General features: G+C 43.5%; 1 protein-coding gene across 1 annotated transcript in view; it reads right to left on the bottom strand.

The window, feature by feature from the left end:
* Positions 1-3,989: 3,989 nt before the first annotated feature.
* LOC311248527 (uncharacterized protein) overlaps positions 3,990-24,895 on the bottom strand; it is a gene marked incomplete at its 5' end in the record, with an annotated part of 34,283 nt that continues 13,377 nt past the window's right edge. The window contains 7 exons of the mRNA XM_084339393.1: positions 3,990-5,170; positions 7,379-7,549; positions 10,465-10,539; positions 10,796-10,972; positions 11,132-11,268; positions 12,429-12,554; positions 21,999-22,182. Of these exons, the coding sequence (XP_084195519.1) occupies positions 4,693-5,170; positions 7,379-7,549; positions 10,465-10,539; positions 10,796-10,972; positions 11,132-11,268; positions 12,429-12,554; positions 21,999-22,182 (1,348 nt within the window). The 3' untranslated portion in view covers positions 3,990-4,692. The remainder of the gene's footprint in view (positions 5,171-7,378; positions 7,550-10,464; positions 10,540-10,795; positions 10,973-11,131; positions 11,269-12,428; positions 12,555-21,998; positions 22,183-24,895) is intronic.

Below are 24,895 nucleotides of genomic sequence, written 5' to 3'. Positions count from 1 at the left end.
GCAGCAGAGTAGATTTTCGAGTGATGACAGACTGTCACAGACTGATTGAATGACAAGTGAAACAACTAATTGTATTCACCTCCCGTCTCCCGCCCTTCCCACGCGCCACGAACCACTGAGCTACTGTGATACAGTGCTTGCGCAGTCAGTCGATTTGAGCTAGTAGTCAGACTTTGCTAGCACAGAATGTCTCACTCGCAGAAAATACAAATATCAGATTTCTTTTCTAAACGTCCCGCCGGTCCCAGTGACAGTCCCACTAAATCTGATAAACGTCAGAGAGAGACAGAGACGACAGGTTCAGCCTCAGCATCAGGTATTGAAGAGTTAACTGAGTCTGTTCCCCTATACCCCCCCTCGGGCGCCAGGGGCTTCCACTGAGGGGTGATGCAAATAGGGATGGGGTGTTATGGCAGCTCATGATGGAAAGAGTGCGCACCGAGTCTGATTCCGAGTTGAAGAATTGGCTCCAAAAGAGAGACAACTGGATGTCCAACAACATCCAAAACGAAATCTTACAGCTGTTTGCCCATGATATTCAGCGACAAATTAGAGGCAAAGCATCCAAAAGCCCATTCTTTGGCTTGAGCGCTGACGGAACCACTGATGTCACTCACTGGAAAAGAACAATTCTCGTGTAATATACAGTTCGCCGATGACAACTTGGAAGCTCAGAACTTCTTTTGGGGTTTTTACAATGCCCGGCCCAGACACAACAGCCGAGGCGCTGTTTTTGTGTAAAAAGTATAAGTATAAGTATAAGTAAGTATAGGATACTGTTTTGACGGGGCCAGCAACATGTCTGGGGGGTACAGGCTAGACCAGGGGTTTTCAGGCCGCGACCCAAAAAAAAACGTGTCAGAGAGCCACGACCCCCACTATTATAGGAGGTAAAAAAATATATAATAATAATAATTATATTCATTTTTTTTTATAAATCGAAATGTATGGTTGAAACATGCACACATTCAAACGCACACACACTAATAAGCATTGGAGGCTTTTAACCAGGGCCGGACTGGGGAAATCATTCAGGCCAGGAAATATAGTGCAAAATATAGCCCCAGTCAGGCCACTTTTTAAGCAGGGGGTCTGGGGGTCCCCCACCAGGAATTTCTTTGTTACAAAAACTTCATTTCCTGCATTCTGGTGCAGGAATTTTTTTATTTGTACCCTTTAAATGCCAGTGTTTGTGATGGCATCACAAATTATTGTTAAAAAACAGGCTAGCATATGATTAGCAACAACACAGATTTTTATGGATTTTCTGTTTTTTTGTAATTGATAAATACAATATTTTCTTCAACTTCAGCCCTGATCATAACACCACATATTCATTTTATAATTCTAACCCTTTAAATGCCAGTGTGTGTGATGGCATATATTTGCAATATATCAAATGCAAAGTAGATTTATCTGGGGGGGATTATTACAGGCTAGCATGTGTCAATGATTAGCAGTTTTTTGTAAGGGTCCCGCCTCCACCAATCACATGCGGCTCCCTTTGTGTGTGTGTGAGAGCAAGAGAGAGAGAGATAGTTCTCCAACTTGTGTGAGTTGCAGTGATCTCCTGGTTGTTCCCCACCTAGGTTATCTAACTATTGCGCTGGTGCAGCTAGAAACACTGGCCTGGCCTGCACAAGACCGAAGCAGACTACAAAGAGTGACACGTTCAGCCGAACGCACAATTGGAGGGGGGCTCCCCACCCTCCAGAACATTTACAACAAGCGTTGCAAGGGCAAGGCTAAGAGAATCATTAAAGACTCCAGTCACCCGAACAACTGCCTCTTTGAACTGCTGCGGTCAGGCAAGCGATACCGGAGTCTCAAGGCGAGCACAGAAAGACTCAGAAGAAGCTTCTATCCCCAGGCCATCAGGCTGCTAAACGAACAATGAACACTACACAACAACAACCACCAAACGCACATAGCACACACATCCACACGCACACACTCACTTTAAACAAACACACTGTAGCACCCACTCCACACACTTTATAGCACACACCCACTTTAAACAAACACACTGTAGCACCCACTCCCCACACTTTATATTTATTGATGAAGGATTGCACTACAACTCGTACACCTTACTGTAAATTGTACCTAAATTGTACCTCATCCCATTTCTGCTTTGCACTATATAGTACTGCATAGTATTGTATATTATATGGTAACTCAGAACATTGTACATATGTCTATACCGAACACTGTGACCTAATTTTCTTCTTCTAAATTACATGCTATACTATGTTATTTGATACTATCTTGTCTAGCACAGTCTCTGGAGCGTAACAGTAAGAAGCATTTTGTATGAAAGTATTCTGTACTTCTGTATGACAACTATTAAAGAAACTTGAAACTTGCTTCTAAGTTCAGTGGCCTGACTGCAAAAAAAAATTAGATTTCTTTTTTATCATCTGGCGACCCCCAAAGGCCCCCCAAAGGCTCAAAGGCCGCACCCCCTACCGATTTAAAGTTCCAACGTGCCTGGCTCCAGTAGCACACATTTTGGTAATCAACTGTTCGTCGCAGTATTAATTCAAGTACGACCTAACTCAGGGTTCAACGAGTTACAGTTAAGACTTTTGAAGACCTTTTTTAAGATCACTTTGAATAGAATTTAATACCTATTTCACGCGGTCACACTGACGAAAAGGTATGAAGTAAAGTTACTATGCAAGAAGTAATTCCATATGAATTAAGACTTACTTTGCAGCATGGACATTTCCCACAAACACATTTAAACACAATACAAAGAAGATATCGTAACATAGAAGTTAAGACCCTTTTGGGACTTTTTAAGACCTAGAATTTGGATTATTCAATCTAAGACTTTTTAAGGCTTTGTGGGAATCCTGCTAACTAAAATGGTATTTGACATTGTCACCCCCCCCCCCCAAAAAAAAAAAAAAAAAAAACCTGATTGATAGTACCTGGAACAAAAGTGATGAAAACTACAAAAGTCGACAAAACCCTCATCAGTTTATTGTCTTACGGCAAGAAAAGGTCAGAATCTCACGTTGCTCAGCTTCACCCCCGAGGAGTTTTCTCAAGTCCTCCGGTGGAGTTTTCATAAGAGAGGCTTAGAAACACCTTCCGTCAACCAACCACAAAAACAAGTTCTACAGTGTCTCCATACAGAGTATCTATTGTCCTCAAACTTGGTAAACTATTTGCCAAGATCAACATGGATTAATTTCCTCTTAAGCTATAGTCGGCTGCATGTCACGGAGAAAACATTCATACGTTTGAGCAAATGCCAGTTCAAGTACGGGGGGCGGGAGACCTCCTCTGGCAGTTCACACAGACGTTAAGGAGGTCACGTCATAATACCGACGCCACCAAAGAGAGTGCATTTTGTTTCGTGGCGAATGTCAACCTCTCTCACAACAGCATAATTTACCACGGCCGCCATCATCGTCATCATCATCATCATCATCATCATCATCATTCACTACAACAATAGAAATACTGTTGGATTGCACGTTCTTCAAGCTTTCATCTTCTGTGGCATGTTTATAGAAAAAATATATATAGAATACAAAAAGCTTATACTTCTTTTGAGTAACAGAATATAACATACAGTACTTCGGATTATGTTTTTTTGTTCAGCACGTCAGCAGGTGTACACGGATTGCCCCTCCCTTTTACTCTAGACATTTTTTTTTATCGACAGGTCTAAACGCGGGATGCATTCTCGCTCACTAATAAGTGCTTTGGTTAATGGGTATAACATTGAGTATGCTTTTTAACGGTGGTATTCTACAAGATGTTAATTAATGCTACTTAATTATCCACTGTGTGTAAATGTCTATTAAGGGGCTATATTCTCAAGATGCACCATATACTATCACATATTCACATGTGGCTTTTTTTTATTATATATATATATATATATATATATATATATATATATATATATATATATATATATATATATATATATATATATATATATATATATATATATATATATATACCCCTAATGGTTTGGTCCAGCACAGCTGTATGACAGAATGAGCTTCTTTACAGCACCAGTTTACCTCATGAATACACAAATTAATCAGCAACCCAATATATATATATACAGCACATGCGCAATGCAGCTTTTTCATAATTGATTGAGTATCCGGGGGGGACAAAGGGCTTTAATCAAAGGGATTAATCTCTGACGACATCAGCTCTCTGTATTTTGTGGAAGTCAGACCAAAGTGTGTGTAGCACCTGGTGTGTATATAAGTGAGCGTGTGTGTCCCCACCACGAAGACATCCATCACACAGATGGAAATACGTGAAGTACAAAAAAGAAAAAAGAAACAAAACAAAAAATGAAAGTCTCGTAAAAAAAAGGTTCAAGCTGACATTCAAGTTCCGGTCCTGCTTCAGTCTGAAATCACATTCACGAAATCAGTCTGTGAATCACATTCACGAAATCAGTCTGTGAATCACATTCACGAAATCAGTCTGTGAATCACATTCACGAAATCAGTCTGTGAATCACATTCACGAAATCAGTCTGTGAATCACATTCACGAAATCAGTCTGTGAATCACTTTAGTGCAAATTTCACACCTTCCTCTCTGCGGCACGATGGCCCTCGAAGAAGTCGTCCTCCTATAGGAGACAGTAATTGTGTCCTTTTTCTTTGTGTCTCTCTCTCTCTCTCTCGCTCGCTCGCTCTCCGCTCGACTACATCTCCGGAGCGCTCGCCAGGAGCAGTCCTGTCTGGAGGAGGAGTCTGTGTTCCTCTGGCCGCTGGGAGGAGGGGGTGGTCGCCGGGAGCAGTCCTGTCTGGAGGAGGAGTCTGTGTTCCTCTGGCCGCTGGGAGGAGGGGGTGGTCGCCGGGAGCAGTCCTGTCTGGAGGAGGAGTCTGTGTTCCTCTGGCCGCTGGGAGGAGGGGGTGGTCGCCGGGAGCAGTCCTGTCTGGAGGAGGAGTCTGTGTTCCTCTGGCCGCTGGGAGGAGGGGGTGGTCGCCGGCCCGGTGCCGACGGCGGCGTGTACCGGCAGCGCCAGCCGCACGTCCAGCGCGTCGTTGTGTTGTGCGAGCGAGTTCAGGCGGTAGTGCAGCACCAGCTCCTTCAGGGAGCGGTGGGCGTCGTAGGGCTCGGCGAAGCCGTACCCGCATGGCGTGCTGTAGACCATGCAGTGCTTCACGTCTTCGTTCACGCTGGGGAGGAGACGAGAACCGTCGTTAGGTTAAAACGGTTAAAACGGCGATGGATAAAGACTGTTACCAACACAAATGACACTCGTTGTTGTTTTTCAGTAGTCATCAGACGTTGTTAACACACACTCAGGTCTGCATCCCCTTAACAAGTGTGTGTACCCATTCTGCAATCTGTTAATACAATGTTCAATCAATCAATCAATCTATATACTTGCCCACCGCATTGTTACTCATTCTAATTAGTGTAAATAATTGACCACATCTGCCCAATTGCACGGCCCATTTTATTTTTTTACTTATAATTGTACTATATTCTATTGTGCTATATTTAATTTAGTTCATATCCCATATAATTTTATTCAACCTCTTATTTACAGTTGTACAGTCCTGGCCGCGTGAACACTTAAGGCAACTAACATGCACTTCCGCGTTTTCTCTGATTGGCCAGCGCTCTCCTTTGTGAATACCAGCCGCTCTACGCTCGTTCCCTACGCCGGAGACATGAGCCTCCAACGAGTGACGCGTCTCTCTTCTGATTGGCCGAGCGCTTTCCGCGTTTCTCTGATTGGCCCTTAAGCTCCAGGAGAGAGGAGAGAGGTTTGTCACCCACACTTTCACAATTTCCCAAACTAATAAAAAAATCGCGATTTACCCGGTGGCTACAACAACACACAGTGTATGTAGAACATGGTACAGTAAGTGGGGAGTGTAAACGCTTATAGTTAAAGACAGTAGAGCTTGCGTACGTTTGATAGGGCTTTGATTCAAACCGGTGCATGAGATGAGGTTCTATATGTAGAACATGGTACAGTAAGTGGGGAGTGTAAACAGTGATTCGCACCCCCTCAATGTACAGTTTCTGACAGCTGGGCTGCGTTGTCGCGCGAAATAACGTTATGAATAAAACGCGAAATAACATTATATAACGTTGCGTTATATAACGTTACAATGGACACTTTCTGACACCTGGGCTGTGTTCTCACGCGAAATCAGAATCAAGAATCAAGAGTTTTATTTGTCACGGCATACAAGTATACAATGAAATGCGGGTGGTCTTGCCCGCAACGATGAGTGAACGTTATGAGTGAATCTGGTAGTTGTTTTGATAAATATGTTGTTTTGATAAATATGTATTCTACGGATTCTAACATAACATTACATTTCCGCGAGCAGCCTCGCTTGGCGTTTGATGCGCGCGTTACCGGCGTAGGGGGGAAACGAGCCGTAGCGTCACGTGGGGTCAGTTGGCCAATCAGAGCAATGCGGAAGCACATGTTAGTTGCCTTAAGTGTCCACGCGCCCTGGCCTATAATTTATTTCATAACTATATTATTCTATTGTGCTTAACTTAGCTCGTATTCATTTTATTTTACTCCACCTCTTTATTGTATCGTCCGTCTGTCATCGCACCAATAACGTCCGAAGCAAATTCCTTGTATGTGAAAACTACTTTCTGATTCTGATTCTGAGGGGAGAACTCAGTTTAAAGGTGCTTAGTGTACGGACTGTACGCACGCACTACCAGGAGAAGACACTGCGTCTCGATGTGTGGAGTGAAACTGTGGAACAGTCTGAATGTGGCGCCAAAGCAACGTCCAGACATGAGACAGTTCAAACTGATGTATAAGGAAATGATGTTCACGAGGTACAGGGACGAGGAAGGGACTTGATATTCACGGGGGTTTACATGTTTATTTTCTTTCTTTCATGTTTTACATAATATATATAGTTTTTTTTGTTTTGCATATATATATATATATATATATATATATATATATATATATATATATATATTTGTTTTGAAAGGTTTTAAATTAGTACACTCATTTGAGTAGTGGAAAAGGGGTAGGAGTATAAGTAAATAAGTGTATACTTCTTCCTACTCCTTTTCGAACATGCAAATTGAGTTATGTTTTGCTTTTGTTTATTATTATTATATATATTTTTTTCATTTAACCCTTTCACTGCCACACGACAGCCGGTTAACCCTTTCACTGCCACACGACAGACGGTTATCCCTTTACTATCACACAACCGACCGCGGAGCTATTGATGCTAATGATGGAGCGTCGCCGTCGGTTGTGTGATAGCAAAGGGCTAACCTCCTGCGTTGACACAGTGGAAGGGTTAACCGGCTGTCGTGTGGCAGTGAAAGGGTTAATTTCTTGAGATCAATGATTTGGGTCAGGGTCAGGGTCTCCCACTCACACGACAGAGCAGGCGTAGCAGCCCTGCTTGCTGCTCTCCCGGATCAGGAAGGTTCCGGAACACCTCCCCTGCAGCATGTCCTCCGCCTGCGTCCGGCTCAGCTCGCCCACCAACCAGCTGCTCTCGTCGTGGTGCGGCAGCCTCCCCTCGTCTCCCTTCAACACGTAGGTGCTGCGCCAAAACACAAGGGGGCGGCGTTACTGCGAGGAGCGGCTTTTAACCTGCCGTCGTGTGCTAGTGAAAGGGTTAACCGTCTGCCGTGTGCTAGTGAAAGGGTTAACCGTCTGCCGTGTGGTAGTGAAAGGGTTAACCTTCTGCCGTGTGGTAGTGAAAGGGTTAACCTTCTGTCGTGCGGTAGTGAAAGGGTTAACCTTCTGTCGTGTGGTAGTGAAAGGGTTAACCTTCTGTCGTGTGGTAGTGAAAGGGTTAACCTTCTGTCGTGTGGTAGTGAAAGGTTAACCTTCTGTCGTGTGGTAGTGAAAGGGTTAACCTTCTGTCGTGTGGTAGTGAAAGGTTAACCTTCTGTAGTGTGGTAGTGAAAGGGTTAACCGTCTGTAGTGTGGTAGTGAAAGGGTTAACCTTCTGTCGTGTGGTAGTGAAAGGGTTAACCTTCTGTCGTGTGGTAGTGAAAGGGTTAACCTTCTGTTGTGTGGTAGTGAAAGGGTTAACCTTCTGTCGTGTGGTAGTGAAAGGGTTAACCTTCTGTTGTGTGATAGTGAAAGGTTAACCTTCTGTAGTGTGGTAGTGAAAGGTTAACCTTCTGTTGTGTGGTAGTGAAAGGGTTAACCTTCTGTAGTGTGGTAGTGAAAGGGTTAACCTTCTGTAGTGTGATAGTGAAAGGTTAACCTTCTGTAGTGTGGTAGTGAAAGGTTAACCTTCTGTAGTGTGGTAGTGAAAGGTTAACCTTCTGTTGTGTGGTAGTGAAAGGTTAACCTTCTGTTGTGTGATAGTGAAAGGTTAACCTTCTGTAGTGTGGTAGTGAAAGGTTAACCTTCTGTTGTGTGGTAGTGAAAGGTTAACCTTCTTTTGTGTTGTAGTGAAAGGGTTAACCTTCTGTCGTGTGGTAGTGAAAGGGTTAACCTTCTGTCGTGTGGTAGTGAAAGGTTAACCTTCTGTAGTGTGGTAGTGAAAGGTTAACCTTCTGTTGTGTGGTAGTGAAAGGGTTAACCTTCTGTCATGTGGTAGTGAAAGGGTTAACCTTCTGGCATGTGATAGTGAAAGGTTAACCTTCTGTAGTGTGGTAGTGAAAGGTTAACCTTCTGTTGTGTGGTAGTGAAAGGGTTAACCTTCTGTAGTGTGGTAGTGAAAGGGTTAACCTTCTGTAGTGTGATAGTGAAAGGTTAACCTTCTGTAGTGTGGTAATGAAAGGTTAACCTTCTGTCGTGTGGTAGTGACTAGTGAAAGGGTTAACCTTCTCCTATCATTGTTATGCCGACGATACTCAACTCTTCCTCTCCTTCCCTCCCTCAGATATCCACGTCTGTCCGACATCTCCGCCTGGATGACGACCAACCACCTCAAACTGAACCTAAGCAAAACAGAATTGCTCCACCTGCCGGCCAAATCCTCCCCCCTGACCGACCTTTCCATCACAGTCAAGAATGCAGCTGTGACCGCGTCCCCGACCGCCAAGAACCTTGGTGTTGTCCTCGACGACCAGTTGAACTTCTCTGCTCACATCGCAGCGACAACCAGAACTTGCAGATTCCTCCTGAGCAACGTTAGAAGGATCCGCCCCTTCCTGACAAAAGAAGCCACCCAACTCCTTGTCCAATCAACAGTCATCTCCCGCCTCGACTACTGCAACGCACTGCTCGCTGGCCTCCCGGCCACTGCCACCAAGCCTCTTCAACTCATTCAGAACGCAGCGGCCCGCCTGATCTCAAACCTACCGAAGTCGGCCCATGTCACCCCACTTCTCAGGGACCTGCACTGGCTCCCCATTGCTGCACGTATCCGCTTCAAGACCCTCGACCTGCATACCGTGCGGCAAAGGGAACCGCTCCCGCCTACCTCCGGTCAATGGTCTCTAACTACACACCCTCAAGACCCCTACGCTCTGCGTCTTCTAACTACACACCCTCAAGACCACTACGCTCTGCATCTTCTGGCCGCCTCAGACCTACTCCTATCCAAGCCCCGGGAGGGTCATCAAAGAGAAGCCGCCTATTCTCAGTCCTTGCCCCACAATGGTAGAATGAACTACCCACCCCAGTTAGGACAGCCCAAACCCGTCCAATCTTTCGCCGTCGACTAAAGACGCACTTCTTCAACCATTAAAAATCTAACCCTAACTAACCGTACTGTCATGCACTTGTCCTAATAAACTAACCTACACTGTAGCACTCAACACTTTGATGAACATTGTTACTCAGCTGATAGAGTTGTGCCCTTCCTTCCTGATGGCTTGTCGTACAGAACTTGTAAGTCGATTTGGATAAAAGCGTGTCAGCTGAATGACTAAATGTAAATGTAAATGTAGTGAAAAGTTAACCTTCTGTAGTGTGGTAGTGAAAGGTTAACCTTCTGTAGTGTGGTAGTGAAAGGCTAACCTGTAGTGTGGTAGTGAAAGGGTTAACCTTCTGTAGTGTGGTAGTGAAAGGGTTAACCTTCTGTAGTGTGGTAGTGAAAGGTTAACCGTTTGGTATTGAGCTGTACTGTACTGTACCCATTCTGCAATATGTTAATAAAGTTTTCAATCAATCAATCAATCAATCAATCAATCATGTGTCGTCGCAGTGAAAGGGTTAACCTTCTGTAGTGTGGTAGTGAAAGGGTTAACCTTCTGTCGTGTGGTAGTGAAAGGGTTAACCTTATGTGTTGTCACAGTGAAAGGGTTAACCTTATGTGTGTGTCACAGTGAAAGGTTAACCTTCAGTCGTGTGGTAGTGAAAGGGTTAACCCTTTGTCGGGTGGCAGTGAAAGGGTTAACATTATGTGTTGTCGCAGTGAAAGGGTTAACCGTTTGGTAGTGTGGCAGTGAAAGGGTTAAAGAGAGAGAGAGAGAAAAAAAGGATTCCGTACCCATTTCCATTTAGATGACACACTCTGACTGTGATCTGTGCAACAAAAAGGATAAGACTTACTCATCAAGGCTGTCGTTCTGTATCCCCAACCAATCGTTGATGCGTCTCTGCCTCACGCCTTTGTGATTCAGCCAGCTGGGAGAAAAAGAAAAATGAGAAAAGATCAAAGGAAGAACAGAGAGAGGGAGAGAGGAGCAAAATAAATCTCAAAGGGAAAAATAACACAAAATACACAGCCCCTAAAAGATGTCCATGTCGTGAGTTAGTAACAAGACATTTACCACAAAGGCCAAAAAAACGCAGAGACTCTGAAATGGGATATCGAACGCATTAGTAGTACAGCGCACCTCTGACTCTGACATGTCCACAGAGACAGAGTCTGTTCACTCACTTGAGATACTGGTCTCTGATGTTGCGTAGCTGGATGAGGTCCGGCCGCAGGCTGGTGACCTTCCTGTCGGTCTCTCTGTACTCCTCCACCTGGGTCCTCAGGTCCTCCTCCAGGTGGACCTTACTGTCGTAGATCTCCCCGAGACGACACTTCAGCTTCTCATAGTTGATTAGGAAGCTGTAGGGGGGGAGGTCAAAGGGTCGCGGGTCACAAGGGAAGGCTGGGGCTCAACAGGTCAGCGCAGGCCGACAGAGCGGAACTACACAGCTGCACGGATATCCGCGGGCGCACGCTCTCTCTCGCAGGGTTAACCCTAACCCGTAACAACAAGTATACCTCTCCAGTTCCTTCTCCGCCGCCTCGGAGTTCCTCTCAAACTCCTCCCCGTAGCGCTCCTGCTCGCGGCACTGTTCCTCAAAGATCATCATCGTTTCGTTGAAGGCCTCGATCGCCGTCCTCTTCATCTGGATGTCCTGCGTCACACAATCAACAGAGAGACGAATCAGCGGAGAGACAGATGAAATAAAGGTGTGTCTGGAGCATATAGTCATTAAGATTCTTCTACACTCAGCGCCTAAATCTAGATGTGTAATTTTTTTTTTATCCACTTTTTTCTCCCATTTTCTATTTTTCTCCCATCCCAATTTTCGTATTGTCCAATTCAACCCTCCCCTGTCTCGAACGTTGTTTCTTGCCTCCCACAAGCCGGCTGCAATGTGGACTAAGTCATACATAGCACAAGTCCCCTCCGGTACTTGAGGTAACAGCAGTCACATCTTTTCACCTGCGCAGCTCGATCTTTCAGCGTCAGGGGTCTGGGCTTTGGAGGGGCGCTGCCCCCATTGCTCCCTGATTCTACTGCGCAGGCGCACCAACCGACCTGTAGGAGTCGCTGTCCACAACGCCCGATCCCCACCCATCAGTTTCCCTCCCCCTAATACGGCCAATGTGTATTAGTACGGAAGACCAGCTAAACTGAAAGCAATGTGGAGAGCGGGGCTCGAACAGGGAGGCGAACCTGTTCGAGCCCAGTCCCCAGTATTTGTGGTGAGCGCCTTGCCCACTGCACCACGTAGCCGCCCCTTGTAAAATTTTTAATTTTTTAAGAGAATCGTGAATGGACATTTTCCTCTTTTCAATGTTTTCTTTATTGTATGTTCTGTTAACCACCATAGATCTATCTGCAATGGCCCTAGTGGTGCCTCCAATCCGAGCGAAATGAGAAGGTGCCGTTTACCTGGGCGGTCTTTGTGAAGGTGCCGTTTACCTGGGCGGTCTTTGTGAAGGCCTCGTAGGGTTAGTGAAGGGTTAGGGTTAGTTTACCTGGGCGGTCTTTGTGAAGGCCTCGTAGGGTTAGTGAAGGGTTAGGGTTAGTTTACCTGGGCGGTCTTTGTGAAGGTGCCGTTTACCTGGGCGGTCTTTGTGAAGGCCTCGTAGGGTTAGTGAAGGGTTAGGGTTAGTTTACCTGGGCGGTCTTTGTGAAGGCCTCGTAGGGTTAGTGAAGGGTTAGGGTTAGTTTACCTGGGCGGTCTTTGTGAAGGCCTCGTAGGGTTAGTGAAGGGTTAGGGTTAGTTTACCTGGGCGGTCTTTGTGAAGGCCTCGTAGGGTTAGTGAAGGGTTAGGGTTAGTTTACCTGGGCGGTCTTTGAGAAGGCCTCGTAGAGACGGTCCAACTCCTTGGACTTCTCCTGATACTGACAGTGGACCTCCTTTAGTTTCCTCCCTGCGACGTCGACACTGTCCTCCTTCACCGCCGCCTCCTGAGGACGGCATGAGAGATACCCGTCAGGCTTTTACTCCATTTTGTGTTACTTCCCTCTATTGTGTTTTTTTTTCTTCTCCGCTTTACAGTTTCGCTGCTATAAATAGCTGAACCCAGAGGAGTATAATGTTCTGGGTTTTAATGATCTTATTAAGGCTGCCCTCAACTTAAGAGATTCTTAATCGACTAATAGCGATAGCACAACATAACAGAATGTATATCCTGGAACGTATTTTATCATTTATTTGTGACTTTGTTTCTGTTTACTGTTTACTGCAAGCGGTGACCTGTGGCGCTGAATCCCCCGTCGGGATAAATAATGTATTTCTATTCTATTCTATAGGATTTGTTGACTAATCAATTAGTACATGTATTAGAAGAATCTGTAAATGAGCATTTCCTACATTTTCCTTCAGCGAATAAATGCGAATCACGCAGAAGGACATCCATAACCTCTTTAGCCCGAGTGGCCCATCGGCGGACCGCAAATGACATCACGTCATAAATCCATCTCGCCAGACTGTATGACATTAAGTAGCGTTTTCCCCCCCAAATGTATCTAAGAGTAAAGACCCTCACCATGTCACAACAGCAGTCATAGTGTATATTTTCAGCAATACGTTTGTTTACCAATAGGTTAAAGTGTTATTAGTGAGATTTTAGTTTATGGAATAATTAAATAATTTTGCGAATATCCGCCATTTTGAATTAGCGAAACGTTGACAGTTGTAGTCATACAAGTACAGGGCATCCAGAGCTCTCAGTGAGCGTTGAAACTTCGAAAAACTACATTTCCTAGCGATTTCCAGCTTCCTGCAAGCAAATGACTTCCTGATTATTATTTTTTATTTCTCTTATTTCTTGGGATTATATACCACAAAACTGAACGTTATTGGCATAGATTGGAGCACAGTTAGTTTGTCTCCCTTCTGTGAACATTTAGCAACCATCCGCGTTGAAATCCGATTCAAAATGGCGGACCTGTCGCAAGAATAAAAAGCTGACTGTATTTACAGTAGATTTCATTCTCGGTTCTTCCTGCATGCCTGGTGATACTAAATCCAAATTGAACTTGTCATTGGAACGAGTAGATTTGGCCCGATCCATAGATGTGCAACATGGCTATAATAAGGTAATTTATAGGCCTGCTATTCTATATTCTATAATAATATTTCAAATAGCATGTGTCCGGATGGCAGAATTCAGTACTGTATCTACAAAACCTTCTGTTTAATTATCTTCCCTTTATTAGTTTCCTTAGATTTCTTTTGTACACGTGATCTCAAGAATATATAATATATATATATATATATATATATATATATATATATATATATATATATATATATATATATATATATATATATATATATATAATATATTCACTGTCAAAGATGCAAAGAAAAATCATAATTCATATTCTCCTTTGTTTCATCACAATTTACTCAAGCCTAGTAACAGACACAATATTACTGACACTGTGAATACATTCACTGAGGTCCATAGATGTCCCTAGATACCACGGACATGCAAATGGACCTTGTAGAAGTGGAGAAATCTTCCATTTACTTAGGTATGCATTTTTAGGCGGAATTTCAGAAAATAGGGCTTAACAGGTTAAGTCTAGCGTCTATTAATAATAATAACTATTTGTATAGCCCTTTTCATACAGAAACTGCAGTTTTCAAAGTGCTTCACAGCGGTAAGAAATCCAGGCATAAGCGAGCATAAAAAAGATAGAGGTAGCAAGTAGGGATGTCCGATATTATCGGCCTACCGATATTATCGGCCGATATCGGCATTAAAATGTGATATCGGAAAATATCGGTATCGGTTTTCCATTTTTTTTTTTTTTACATTTCTTTTTTTTTTATATTTTTTTTATTATTGCAGAACAAAAAGTTATTAAAAGTCAGTACTCAACACACAATGCATAATGAAACTTTCAGTCAAGGTGGTTATAATATATGCAAGTACAGAAACAGGATAAAACAAAAATAGTCTATAATAACATTTTAGCCGTATACAGTGTATATCCAACGAAATTACAATTATATAAATGTTAGTATATAATATACCCCTAATACCTATTTTCTAAAACCCTACACACATATGCTCCAGCTCAAACCCCCCCCTCCCAGACCCCCTCTTGGATAGTACCTCCATTATCCCTCACTCCTAACCAGACACCACCATTATAAGCTAGCTTTTATTCTCTCCACCACTTCTAACCACATTGACATTTTGGATTCATTGATCCCCAGAATTCTTGCTGTAGATATTTCTTGATATATCACATCAAGATATGTAAGAAACCACACTTTTCGGCAAATTTTTTCCGGTTGAAACCAACGTGATGCGATCAGTTTTTTAGCTACTGTGATACCCGATAAAACCAATCTTTTTAGTTGTGGATTCACTGCAAACTCAAAAACATCATTCAATAGTAATACCGCGGGGTGTACAGGTATATTCCAAAATACGAGTGTTGATAATTGTTGGGACACATCTTTCCAGAATGCCTTAACTGGTGGGCAGTCCCAATACATGTGCATAAATGTTCCTTCGTTCCCATTTGTACATTGGGAGCATTTGGAGTCTTGTATAAGCCCCATTTTGCACAGCCTTATAGGAGTCAAGTATGTCCTGTGAATATAGTTCAGATTGATTTGTTGATGATCCGGGTTCCTTGATGTAAGTCGGACATTTTCCCAGGCTCCTTTCCAATCAAAGTCATATTCCAGGTCTGGTATATCCCTCCTCCAGACAGTGTCTATTTGAAGGGTTTCATACGAGGACGTTAGTAATTGATAATAAAAACTTGATACAAAACCTCCCAATGTATCTCTTTCATAGAAAAATTTGTGGTATCTGTGGTGTTCAATTGGTACGAGTAATGGAACACCGTGAGATCTCATACAAAGTCGTAACTGTATGTAAAAAAGCCATGTGGACTCGGTGAGGTTAAACTTTATGCATATTTCGACATAACTACAGAGGCCCTTGTTATTAAAAATATCCCCTAATGAGTGTATGCCTTTCTCTTCCCATATAGGGAATCTTATAGGTCGTTTTCCCATTAGGAGTGCATTGTTATTGAATATGGGAGTGTGATTATGCCATTCTTGAGGGTTAGGATATTTCTTTTGTGTTTCCCGCCATATTCTGATTGCATGGGTAATTATTGGGCCAAATTCTCGCTCACAATGCTTGATTGAAATTTTAGTGTGTGCTATGTCTTCCAGTCTCTGTGGGGCTACCATGTTTTCTTCTAATTCTCTCCAAGATACCAAAGCCTGGGGGTCAAACCATATCTTCACTGGTCTTAAAGTGAAGGCCTTAAAATATTGTAAAAAATCTGGGACTGCCATGCCACCGTCTGCTTTATTTCTCTGTGCGGTGGATCTTTTTATGCGAGGTGGTTTGTTATTCCAAATAAATTTGTATGTGGAGGTTTGTAATCTTTTCCAGTAGCCCTCTGGAGGAGGTAACGGAAGCATTGAGCTGAAGAAATTGGTTCTTGGTAATACATCCATCTTAACTATTGATACCCTTGCCTGTACTGAGTTTTTAAGTTTTGCCCACCTGTCCAGGTCGTCTTTGATTTTGTTCTGTATTTTTGTGTAATTGTGCTTCACCGTTTGTCTTGTGGTGGGAAATATTTCCACACCCAAGCATCTGAAATGTTTGACCATGGGTATCGCACCTGGGAGGGTTGTGTCTTTTTTTGCACTGGTGTTAAGAGGAAGAAACGCCGACTTAGGCCAATTTATTTTAAATCCCGATAAATCACCAAAGTTTTCTATCAACTTGAGTATATGCGGCAATGTGTTGTTGGGGTTTTGCATGAACAATATTACGTCGTCCGCATATAAACTAATTTTAAGATGTGTGCCCTTGATTACTATTGGTTCTATGTGTTGGGATTGTCTTATAAATTGTGCTAAAGGTTCTAATGATAGATCGAATAGTCCGGGACTAAGAGGGCAACCCTGTCTGGCTGAGCGTGATACCGGAAAGATATCGGAGATGAATGTGCCTGTTGTAATCCTGGCCGATGGGTCCTTGTATAGTACTTTAATCATATCAATGAATCCTTTTCCTAACCCCATCCTTTCTAATACTGCCCATAGAAACGACCATTCTAACCTGTCAAATGCTTTCATAGCATCCAGGGATAGTATCGCCTTAGGTGTGGTGTCCTCTTTGTCAGCATCTAGTATGTGCAGTATTCGCCTTATGTTATCATTGATCAGGCGACCTTTTATGAAGCCTGTTTGGTCCGGATGAACTAAAGACGTCATATGCTTTTGCAATCTGATGGCTAATATCTTAGAGTACAGTTTGACATCGGTTCCGAGGAGGCTTACAGGACGGTAACTACCGCACTCAGTGGGGTCTTTGTCTTTTTTGTGAAGAACTGAAATAAGTGCGGTATTTTGGTGTTTATGGAAGCTTCCCTCTTTGACTGAGTATATGATCATATTTAGTAATAAGGGTCCAAATATGTCCCAGCAAGAAATGTACATTTCTGATGGGATACCGTCAATTCCCGGAGCCTTGCCATTTTTCATTCCGGATATGGCCTCCTTGAGTTCTTCTAATGTGATCGGTACTTCTAACTGTTTAGCGTCTTCCTCCGTAATTTTAGGGAGAGTAATTTGATTAAGATATGTGTCTAATTTGTCTTGATCAAAGGTCGTTTCTGAATTATATAAATCGGAGTAGAATTCTTTGAATGTATCGTTTATTATTTTGGGTTCTGTTACTAGAGTTTGTTGTTTCCTAATGGCAGTTATATCTGCAAATTTTGCATTAATTCTTAGTCGCATGGCTAATAGGTGACTAGGTTTAGAGCCTTGGAAGTACTGCTGTTGTCTTGTGCTGCGTATTTGCAATTCAGATTTTTGTCTGTATATTGCTTTGATCTCTGTCTTTAGAATGTTTACTTGGTTTTCTAGTCTAGTAGAGTTGTTGTATTTTAAAGAATTAAAAAGCGTTGAGTAAAGCGTTTCCATTTCAGATAGTTTTGTGTTTTGATTTTTGCGCAATATGGAGGAAAATCTATCCGAGAAATCCTTAATCATAGTCTTTACCGACATCCATAATATTCTGGGATCTTGCACCGAGTTAGCATTATCCCGTAGGAATATTGTGAGAGCTTCTTTAATTTGTGTAATGAATTCATTGTTGTTAAGCAGCATAGAATTAAAACGCCATCTTGGGGCCCGGGAAGATAGTGTACCAAATGTTGCTTTCAGGATTAAGTAGCAGTGATCTGATAGCGCATTGGGTGTCATTTCCACTTCATATTTATCAAATATTCTCGGGGATGCAAAGACGTAATCAATTCTGGATAGTGTGTTGTGTCTCGACGAACGACAGGAGTACTTGCGGGTCATGGGGTTAAGTGAACGCCATAAATCAGTTACCCCTGTTGATTTCGACCAATCTTTTAATGCTTTAGATGAATTTTTTTGTTCGCTGGAAAAGGTAAGGTAAGTTTTGTCCATCCTTGGGTTCCAAATGGCATTAAAATCCGCACCTATTATATATGAGTATTCGGGATGGTTTAACATTTCTCCGGTTAGTGAAGTGAAGAAACCCACTTCGTACAAATTTGGGGCATATACAGCTGCTAATGCAATTTGCCTGTTATTGTGTATAATCCTAGCTATAGTTATGCGCCCCTCAGCATCCGACCATACCCCTTTCAATTCGATATTTAATTTGCGTCTGACGACTATGGCTACCCCTCTAGTTCTCGTAACAAAAGAAGAGTGACTAATATTATGGTATATGTTATCCGCTAACGTATTTATGTCTTCCTCTAAAATGTGCGTTTCGCTTAATAGAGCCACGTCCACATGTTCTTTTTTCATCAGTGTGAGCACGCTTTTGCGTTTGTGTTGTTTGTTTATCCCGCCGGTGTTCCATACCATTATATTCAAACTAGCCATAATCTATGCATGTTTTTGTGTAGTTTTTGGTAATGTTTCTGGAGTGTGAAGCTACAATAGATGTACATCCAATTAATGAGGTCCCGTTGAGAGCTGAGCTTAAAAACATATATATATACAAATAAAAATCCCCTAATTTCCCCTCACCCAGAAAGTCGTACAGGCCTGTGTTCCAAGAACACATCCTCCGCGATTGACTTTCTCCCATAGTCCACCGGATTGCCCAAACTGAGCATTGTAATCTTAATCTACCTATGCTAATTGCCATAGGATCTAACATTTCCATTCTATTGCAATAGAATGTCGCTTTTGGTCTTGCCCCTTCCCTTACTGTAATGAAGTGTTGTGATAAATGACAGAGAAAATAAAATAAACAATAAAAAAAAGAGAATAAACTTTTATCGACATATTCATTTGAACCCTCTACTAACGTGTGGAAAAACGGAAAAAAGGAAAAGATTGTAGAGCAATATTGACACCTTAATGTGAAGAACATTGGAAAAGAACAATGTAAGTTAAAATATATTTTAAAAAATATAGAGTAATGAGAAGAAAAAATTAAATAAAATAAAAATCAATGGAAAGATATAGATAAGGAATGAGAGATAGAATAATTATCAATGTGGAGAAGCCACTAGTCTCGAATTAACAGATTAGATATGATAGAAAAGCAGCGCCTTTTAGAGCTTCAATGTGCCCTCAATGGAGTGATTACTTAAATTGTTAGAATAACCTTGTAGTGTTCATACGTTTAAGTGTGGTTAATTTTTAAACTATTATTAAAGATTGATAGAACTTCATTTAATTTATTATCTGCTATGTGTATACACACCGGATGTTTATTGTTAGAGTTGTAGGCTTCGTTGTCATGGTGCCTTATATTCTAGAAGGTTGTAGAGTATACTATTGCCTAGACTATTTTATGTTCCAGAATGATCTAAGAGACTCAGGGCATTTGAGCGATAAACCCAGAATATTCCAGATAAATCTTTTTGCAATGATATGTATTTGTCTCCTCAGAGACCAGAGTCTGAAATTATAATGTATTATGAATCGTATTATACACAGTACACATTGTTATAGACGGCTTGCATATCGTCTGCTACCTTGATGAACACAATAAAGTCATTCTAACACTGGTATACAATGAGAAAGAGGCTTATATGTTTCCGACATTTTCGCCCTGCCTTGGGTTATTTGCTCCAATTCGATTCAGAAAATCCTCAGCTTCCATAGGTGTGTGTATATCTGACCTGCGACCGTCACTGCCCAAGAATGATAACAGCGCTGGGTATGATAGCCTTGGCTTGTAACCGGCTTTGAACAGCTTTTGCATCACATCTTTGTATGGTAGACGTCGGTTGATGGCATCTTTGCTCAAATCTTCGTAGATAAATATTGGTTTACCATCATAATTCAGATTCCCACGTTGGTTGCGAGCATATTTGATGATGTCATCCCTTGTTGTAGTCTTCCGCAGGGTGACAATGATGACTCTTGGCCCGTTGATTCTTTGCCCCCGAGAACCGATTCTGTAAACTTGGTCCACTTCTGGCACTTTGTTTGGATCGATGTTATTCAAAATCGTTGATAACACTGTTGGAAAGTTGGGATCTTCGCAGTTTACTGCTTCATCAAGCCCTACAATGCGGATGTTATTCCGCCTGTGGTAGCGTTGGGTTTCTAGTAGCCTCTCCGCCGCTTCGTTTTTAAGCCCTTGTATTTCCCTCCGATATTCTTCTTTCACTCTTTCCATCTCTTGTCCCATCTCTGTCATGCCACCTTCGTTCGCCTTGACTGCTTTTGTGATTTCTGTCACCGTATTCTCCACTGTCGTGATTCGCATGGACTGTAAAGCGACCGCTCTCATAACCTCTTCGAATTTAGTATCGATGTGTTCAACGTGTGCTTTGAAAGCGACCATCTGTTCTTTTATCAGGATAGTCAGAGAGTTGAAGTCGGGTTGTGTAATTGAACTGCTTGTGTCAGTTGATGTTGTTGGAGCAGTGAGGGATCCGATGGATGATTTTGCTATTATCTTCTCAAAATCGCCTGCTTTTTCCTTCACAGTATTTTTTTCTGATGTTCCTGTTATGTTGTCATCTGTTGTCTCCCTCTCGGGGACAGTTGTCTTTGGTCCCTGTGTATTCTCCTCTATATTCCCCGCGCCGGGGCTCACCAACGGATCTGCCACAGCGTCGCCTGTCATTGTCTTTGACCGAGTTTCAATCTGCGCCGTTAGATTTGCCGTTTCTTGTTTCTTTCCCGTCCTTTCCTTATCCCTAACCATGTTGTCTTTTGATATAGTTAGTAGAAGGTCTTATCAATACATACGATGTGGTCTAATCTCTTTTGGTACTGTCCAAATAAGGTTTTTAAACGAAATTAACGATAACGGGAGCGGAGCTGTAACCAATTGCGTGCGCTACATATTGCAGCTAAACCGGAAGCATTTCTATAACCTTTATTTACTCAGGCAAGCAAGTAAGAACAAATTCAGATTTTATTTATTGTCAAAAGTATGCATAATGTTGTGTTAATTCCACAACAAGAGATATGTAATGTTGGGCGGCTACGTGGCGTAGTGGGCAAGGCGCTCGCCACGAAATGCTGGAGACGCTGGGCTCGTCAGTTCGAGCCCAGCGCTCCACATTTGCTTTCAGTTTAGCTGGTCGTCCGCACTAATACACATTGGCCGTATTAGGGGGTGGGAAACTGATGGGTGGGGATCGGGCGTTGTGGACAGCGACTCCTACAGGTCGGTTGGTGTGCCTGCGCAGTAGAATCAGGAAGCGATGGGGGCGGCGCCCCTCCAAAGCGCAGACCCCTGACGCTGAAAGATCGCGCAGCGCAGGTGAAAAGATGCGACTGCTGTTACCTCAAGTACCGGAGGGGACTCGTGCTATGTATGACTTAGTCCACATTGCAGCCGGCTTGTGGGAGACAAGAAACAACGTCCGTGACAGGGGAGGGTTGAATTGGATGATACGAAATTGGGATGGGAGAAAATATAGAAAATGGGAGAAAAAGTGGATAAAAAAAAAAGAGATATGTAATGTTAATTACCTGAAATTATTCCATTTTGGGGGGGGGGGGGGGGGAAACCCTGCATATATTGGTATCGGTTGGTGTCGGTTGATATCGGTATCAGAAATTAAGAGTTGGACAATATCGGTATATCGGTATCGGTAAAAAAGCCAATATCGAGCATCCCTAGTAGCAAGGTGAGGTAAATCACAGTGTTTCACATTAGGATCTAGCATCCCAATAGGCCTCTCTGTTTACGGTTTCATTCAGTAATAAAAAATTATAAAATAGAATAAACAAGAGTAAAAAAGTGCGGTTTGACTCAGTTTAAACATTATTTATTAAAAGACCAAAAGTATATTTGTGTATATTATTGTGATGGCAGAAATATTCCTATTATTTCCCCCAAAATGGGGAAACAATAGCTTATGAAGACCTGTAGTCCTGATCCTGACCTCTTCTTGGAAGCGTGACACAGGGTGCGTGAGCGTCAGGTCCAGGGTGGCGTTGTACTCCCCCAGTGGATGGTGCCGGTAATGCCAGATGAGCTCCACCACCGAGCCAAAGGTCAGGGGGTCAGAGAAGCCGTACTTCCCCTCACGGTGGTATATCTTGATCAGCTTGTTGTGTCCATCTTTCCTGGGGGGGGGGGGGGGGGGGGCAAACCAATGAGGACCGCATGGCCAGTAAGTACATTTTGACACCATGGGGACAATAATGAGCAACTCCTGTGACTCTGCTAATAAGAAAGAAAAAAAAAGGGACAGTTCACTTTTAGGAAATCTATATGATTTGTCACGGATTGGGAATTCTTTCAGTCCGTTCAAAAAGCAGTGGCGTTCTTGTCTTTTAGAAACTGGAAGTAGAAAATGTCAGCATTTGTCAGCGTTGCTTTTGGAAGTCAATGGGGATACGAACAGGTTTGCGTTGGTCACGGGACGGGACGGGGGGGGGGGGGGGGGGGGGGGGGGGTGTTGGGGGGTTTGCACGCCGAGCAACCCGGCTCTGTGAGCAGAAGCACAGCGCACAGGAATGCGCTGCGCTCGACGGATGCGCCAACCTCGCCAAGTAAGTACCCACCCTGGCCACTTTGCATGACAATAGCTCAGGTCGTCGGGTGTGTTTCAAATACCCCCCCCCCCCCCTCGTCAGGTACATTCACACAAAACGAGTGCACGTGGCGTCGTTAACACACACAGTGCAACTAGGTATGAAATCGCCAAACGCACCGCTGGATACGAAGCAGGTCTCTGAGAAACCCTGTTAGTCTTGTACTAGTAGGGTTAGGGTTAGTCTTGTACTAGTAGGGTTAGGGTTAGTCTTGTACTAGTAGGGTTAGGGTTAGTCTTGTACTAGTAGGGTTAGGGTTAGTCTTGTACTAGTAGGGTTAGGGTTAGTCTTGTACTAGTAGCGTTAGGGTTAGTCTTGTACTAGTAGGGTTAGGGTTAGTCTTGTACTAGTAGCGTTAGGGTTAGTCTTGTACTAGTAGGGTTAGGGTTAGTCTTGTACTAGTAGGGTTAGGGTTAGGGTTAGTCTTGTACTAGTAGGGTTAGGGGTTAGTCTTGTCCTAGTAGGGTTAGGGTTAGTCTTGTCCTAGTAGGGTTAGGGTTAGTCTTGTACTAGTAGGGTTAGGGTTAGTCTTGTACTAGTAGGGTTAGGGTTAGTCTTGTACTAGTAGGGTTAGGGTTAGTCTTGTACTAGTAGGGTTAGGGTTAGGGTTAGTCTTGTACTAGTAGGGTTAGGGTTAGGGTTAGTCTTGTACTAGTAGCGTTAGGGTTAGGGTTAGTCTTGTACTAGTAGGGTTAGGGTTAGTCTTGTCCTAGTAGGGTTAGGGTTAGTCTTGTACTAGTAGGGTTAGGGTTAGGTTAGTCTTGTACTAGTAGGGTTAGGGTTAGTCTTGTACTAGTAGGGTTAGGGTTAGGGTTAGTCTTGTACTAGTAGGGTTAGGGTTAGTCTTGTACTAGTAGCGTTAGGGTTAGGGTTAGTCTTGTACTAGTAGGGTTAGGGTTAGTCTTGTACTAGTAGGGTTAGGGTTAGTCTTGTACTAGTAGGGTTAGGGTTAGTCTTGTACTAGTAGGGTTAGGGTTAGGGTTAGTCTTGTACTAGTAGGGTTAGGGTTAGGGTTAGTCTTGTACTAGTAGGGGTTAGGGTTAGTCTTGTACTAGTAGGGTTAGGGTTAGGGTTAGTCTTGTACTAGTAGGGTTAGGGTTAGTCTTGTACTAGTAGCGTTAGGGTTAGGGTTAGTCTTGTACTAGTAGGGTTAGGGTTAGTCTTGTCCTAGTAGGGTTAGGGTTAGTCTTGTACTAGTAGGGTTAGGGTTAGGGTTAGTCTTGTACTAGTAGGGTTAGGGTTAGTCTTGTACTAGTAGGGTTAGGGTTAGGGTTAGTCTTGTACTAGTAGGGTTAGGGTTAGTCTTGTACTAGTAGCGTTAGGGTTAGGGTTAGTCTTGTACTAGTAGGGTTAGGGTTAGTCTTGTACTAGTAGGGTTAGGGTTAGTCTTGTACTAGTAGGGTTAGGGTTAGGGTTAGTCTTGTACTAGTAGGGTTAGGGTTAGTCTTGTACTAGTAGCGTCGCTAACAAAAGGCTAAAAATATCTGGCTCCCAATATCTAAAAAAAAAAACACGACAGACTGAAAGGGCCTCCCAGTTTGTGACAAACTAAACTATCCCTTTAACCCTTTCACTGCCACACGACAGAAGGTTATAGCCCTTTACTATCACACTTACGACCGACGGCGATGCTAATGATGCTAATGATGGAGCATCGCCGTCGGTTGTGTGATAGTGAAGGGCTAACCTTCTGTATTGTCACAGTGAAAGGGTTAACCCGGCTGTCGTGTTGGCAGTGAAAGGGTTAAAAAAACAGTCCTGTTCTGTTCTCACCCACCTCAGTGTGAAGCCCCCCCCCCCCTCTCTGTTACCTCAGTGTGAAGCCCCCCCCCCCCCCCCTCTCTGTTACCTCAGTGTGAAGCCCCCCCCCCCCCTCTCTGTTACCTCAGTGTGAAGCCCCCCCCCCCCCCCTCTCTGTTACCTCAGTGTGAAGCCCCCCCCCCCCTGTTACCTCAGTGTGAAGCCCCCCCCCCCCCTCTGTTACCTCAGTGTGAAGCCCCCCCCCCCCCCCTCTGTTACCTCAGTGTGAAGCCCCCCCCCCCCCCCCCCCCTGCTCTGTTACCTCAGTGTGAAGCCCCCCCCCCCCCCCCCCCCCTGCTCTGTTACCTCAGTGTGAAGCCCCCCCCCCCTGCTGTCCCCCCCCCCCCCTCTGTTACCTCAGCGTCAGCGTGAAGCCCCCCCCCCTGTGTCCCCCCCCCCCTCTGTTGCCTCAGCGTCAGCGTGAAGCCCCCCCCCCTGTGTC

Source organism: Notolepis coatsorum (genome assembly GCF_963971535.1).
Source record: "Notolepis coatsorum genome assembly, contig: SCAFFOLD_190, whole genome shotgun sequence".
In the NCBI taxonomy this organism is placed as follows: Eukaryota; Metazoa; Chordata; class Actinopteri; order Aulopiformes; family Paralepididae; genus Notolepis; species Notolepis coatsorum.
This window is presented reverse-complemented; position numbering and strand designations above follow the sequence as displayed.